The sequence below is a fragment of the Chrysochloris asiatica genome, unplaced genomic scaffold, assembly GCF_000296735.1.
Source record: "Chrysochloris asiatica unplaced genomic scaffold, ChrAsi1.0 scaffold00005, whole genome shotgun sequence".
Taxonomy (NCBI): domain Eukaryota; kingdom Metazoa; phylum Chordata; class Mammalia; order Afrosoricida; family Chrysochloridae; genus Chrysochloris; species Chrysochloris asiatica.
In genome coordinates, this window is record NW_006408523.1 from 10,444,295 (window position 1) to 10,448,565 (window position 4,271).

Genomic DNA, 4,271 nt, shown 5'->3' on the forward strand with positions numbered 1-4,271 from the left:
GCATGGAGGGGATTGTAACCATGGCAATGATACGATGTACGATAGAATGAATGTAAAACTAATGTTCTCCCATGTAAACTATCATATAATTTAAAATAAAACACTTAAAAAAAAAAAAACAAATAAAATATCTCGCACTGAAAGCTTGGTTTGAACTACCAGGTCCGTGGTGTAAACTCACCAACTGCTCCTCAGAAACTCTGGGCAGGGTTGCTATGAGTTGAAACTGACTTGACAACACTTAATAACAACAAAAACACACATCTATGCATTTATGTCCCATTAGATAAACAGCTTTATCTGAGATGGTGAGAGCCAGTCTTCTGCGTCCCAGCAGCACTGCCCGCAGGCTCAGGCATCAGTGGCCTGGACATTTGGACAATGAGCTGAAGGATCATTATTACATATTAAAACCTAAAAAGAACCTATATCTGAAAAGGTGCAAAATTAAATCGCACTTACATTCGACATTTTCTGGAAACTTTCTATGAATATCTTTATAAGTGTCCAGTGCTTTTTGGTAGTTACCTGTAAACAATAAAAACAAACATATATACTAGCAGATTACAGAAATTAACAGAACTCTGAAAAATATTATTTTTAACCTAATATATTAGCTGCTTTATCAGTTTGGTAGGAAGGCTGCTTGTTTGCCACAAGCATCCTGGTATGGCATTACGGGTTAATGCGCTGGACTACAAGGGTGGTTTGAATTGCAAGGGCAGAGGTTCAACCTCACCAGTCACTCCTTGGAAACCTTATACAGGGTTGTTATGAGTCGGAATGGACTTGACGGCACTTAACAACAACAACAACAACAATATAACTTCTATAAGGAAAATTTACAAATAAAATGTGAAAAACAATAGAAGACACGAATGATAGTTGAAACTTAGTTACACGTCTTAAAATAAGTATTTTAGTGGCAAAAAATCAAGACCCATTCATTTTCCTAACAAAGATGTTTGTAGATGAATTGAAAAAAATTTAAATTGAAGTTATATCAAAGTTAATTTTAATGTTACCCATTTAATTGGAAAAGACAATAATAAATTTTTTTTTAGTTTTGATTTGGAAATACCATTATATAGAAAGCAATTTGTTTGATAATAAATTCGATTCAGGCAGCAGGAAATAATAAAAAGTGAGCATTTGTTGTTATTAAGTGCCTTCAAGTCAGTTCCGACTCACAGCGACCTGGTATAGGGTTTCTGAGAAACAGCTGGTGAGCTCGAACTACCGACCTTGTGGTTCAAACAGACTTTGCAGCCCAGTGCATTACAGTGCCACGCCAGGATTCCAGTGAGTATATTTTCAAACATGAGTATCTTTGCAAAAGTCTCAATTAAGAACATCATACATCTCTCAGAATGTCATTATAAAACAGGATGGCTGTCCTATCACCTTAAAGAGTTGCTGTGAAGAGTGAGACACAATCAAGACATGAAGTCTCAACAAACGTTACTGTGTCCTCGTCTTACTGGGACTCTAATCCTCCAAGCTGATTAACGTTTCTAAATCGATCAGAGTAGCTTATATTTATATAAATACACAGGGGCTTCAAACATTTGTGGAGAAAAGGAATCAAAGGATAACCAACATCTCCCACAAATTTTCTGAAGCCCCCTCCTATATGTAACTGCTGCTGAGTGGGACACAGGTAATTCAGAACTGTTGTTGATGTAAATCAAATAGACACAATATAGTCAAGTTGTGTATATAGTAAAGTTCAAAATCAAGGCCTTGAATGATGTAATAACTACATTTTGTTGTTGTTAAGTGCTGTTGTGTCGACTCTGACCCATAGTGACTCTGTCTGTATAGCGTTTCCGAGGAGCGACTGGTGAGCTTGAACAGCCAACCTTGTGGTTCAAACTCACTTTGCAGTCCGGCACATTTACCCACAGTGCCGCACCAGGACTCCTAATAACTACACTAAGTAAGTATTAAAACATTTTGGATAGCATTTGAAGAAGCTCGCAGAGATTAAAAAAGAAACTTCCTTCTAGAAACTTGGTGAAAACACATCTCCAGTATCTTAATAATTTGAACTTTCTTTGGACTAAAGAATTTCTTTCCAGGTAGGGTCAATTTTTGTTCTACAAAAGGGATTACAAATTTGTTAAATTTATCTCCCGGCTTAATCTCTAATACTTTCCCATATCATCCACTTCATAATTAGTCCAAACTGATTAGCGGTAATCTACTTGATGACAAGTGTCATCAGTACCGTGTGTAATGAAAGCAGCGACAGGAGAAACAAACCAAGCCAGCTTGTCTTGCTTGGTATTAAAATCCATAGTCCTAACTTTAGACTTTCCTTAGGCTGTTTAGGTGATCTGGATAGCAGAGGCCTCAGAACACACAAGGACATTTAAAATGAGGTGAGGGGTGGTGGTGTGCCGTGGAGGCAGTTCTGACTCACAGCAACTCTGTATAGGGTTTCTGAGGCTGTAAATCTTTATGTGAGCAAAGAGCCTCATCTGTCTCCCCTGGAATTGCTGATAGTTTAGAACTGTTGACAGTGAGATTAGCATCCTGACTTGTAACCACTATGCTTCCAGAGAACCTAAAGGTGAGTAGAAAATAGAAATAAAACTGAATGTCTATTTACCATTATGGACAAACTGTGAAAATGATTACATGCTAACTTTGAGAAATATTGAGGGATATTTTGGATAATGAATATAGTATTTTTAATAATGGTACTGGAATACACGAATAACATCTGCTTTGTAAACATAACTGTTTCTGCATGTAATAATTATGTTTTCCACATAATAGTTCAGATATGCATAGTTACTTAACGTTTGTATTTTAATAAACAAATATGCAATTAGAACACATTTATATGCATAATTTCTAAAACAATATAGACACAAATATTAAAAGTGAATAAAATTAAAAGCATTTACCGCTTCTTCTAAAACAACTAGCTACCATCAGCTGCCATTTCACTTGGGTAGGCCTGTAAGCAAATCAATGACAAGACATTAGGAATAAAACAGAAAGAGCTGTGGTGTTTAACAGTTCTGCATACCAAATATCTATACCACCTTGCAGTTTCTGACCATTTCTAAGATCACTATTGCTGAAAATACGATAGACCAGTTTTGAAATTTCTGACAGATTTGCATTTAAATCTCTGGTGTGGCACTGTACGATAAACAGTGGACTGCTAACTGCAAGGTCAGAGGTTCAAACCCACAAGTTGCTCCTTGGAAACACTATACAGGGCCGCTATAAGTCAGAACTGACTCTACAGCACACAGCAACAACTTGTGAGCTATGTCTCTAGGCAAGATACGTAACTTCAAACCCATGACCTACGCAGTCACCCACAGTGATCTAAAGAAGCCGCACATCTAACTCTACTACCAACCTCGCTCCTCCCTTCTACCAAAGTCGGGATCTAACCCCTTACTTCCCTTCCAAATCACCTGCCTCCACTCTGCCTAGCACTGTATGTTTCCTGTGGACTTTACGTTTTCTAGACTCCCAGACTTTGCCATCCCTTTCATCTAAGTTCATTCCAATTCCTTTACTCTCTTCTGTCCCAGACTGAATCAGACTCTTCTATGTGCTCCCATAATCTCCTTGGATCTGTTTAGCACTGCAATTACAATACTGTTTTATTATTTGTTGATGATTATGAATCCGTCATCAAACTGTGTATTCCTAGAGGATGTTAAGTCATTGTTAAGTGCCACTGAGTCAATTCTGACTCATAGTGACCCTGTATAGGGTTTCTGAGGAGCAGCTGGTGAGCTAGACCCGATGACCTTGTGGTTCAAACTAACTCTGCAGTCCAGCGCATCAACCCACTGCAGAAATCTTTGTATCCCTGGGTCCAGCATAGTGCCCGATACTGGGAATGGATTAATCTCTCTCATTGCTGCTTCTTCACATATCCAAGTATATGTCTCATCTGTAAACTATGGATAACAATAGTACTTAAGATGATACATATACACACTAAATGTAACCAATAAACAATAGTTATTAGTATTGCTAAGCTGGTTCTGACTCATAGTGACCCTGCATAGGGTTTCTGAGGAGTGGCTAGTGGGCTTGAACCACTGACTTTTAGGTTAGCTGTCCAGTGCTTCACCTATAGCGCCCCACCAGGGCTATTATAACCTATTATAACCATTTATTTAGTTGCTTCTGAGGAAAGTTATGTTTCATGTATGCCCTCTATTGGGAAATTCCAAAGAACATCTATAAGAGTAGCTGTTGTTGTTGTTGTTGTTGTCAGGTGCCATCGAGTC

At 38.0% G+C, this 4,271-nt stretch overlaps 1 protein-coding gene across 1 annotated transcript in view; it reads right to left on the reverse strand.

Annotated features, from left to right (window-relative positions):
* Positions 1-4,271, reverse strand: part of IFT88 (intraflagellar transport 88 homolog (Chlamydomonas)) — a 107,370-nt gene that overhangs the window by 37,677 nt on the left and 65,422 nt on the right. The window contains exons 20-21 of the mRNA XM_006831966.1: positions 2,916-2,968; positions 463-528 (exon numbers count right to left, since the gene is read on the reverse strand). Coding sequence (XP_006832029.1) covers positions 463-528; positions 2,916-2,968 — 119 coding nt within the window. The remainder of the gene's footprint in view (positions 1-462; positions 529-2,915; positions 2,969-4,271) is intronic.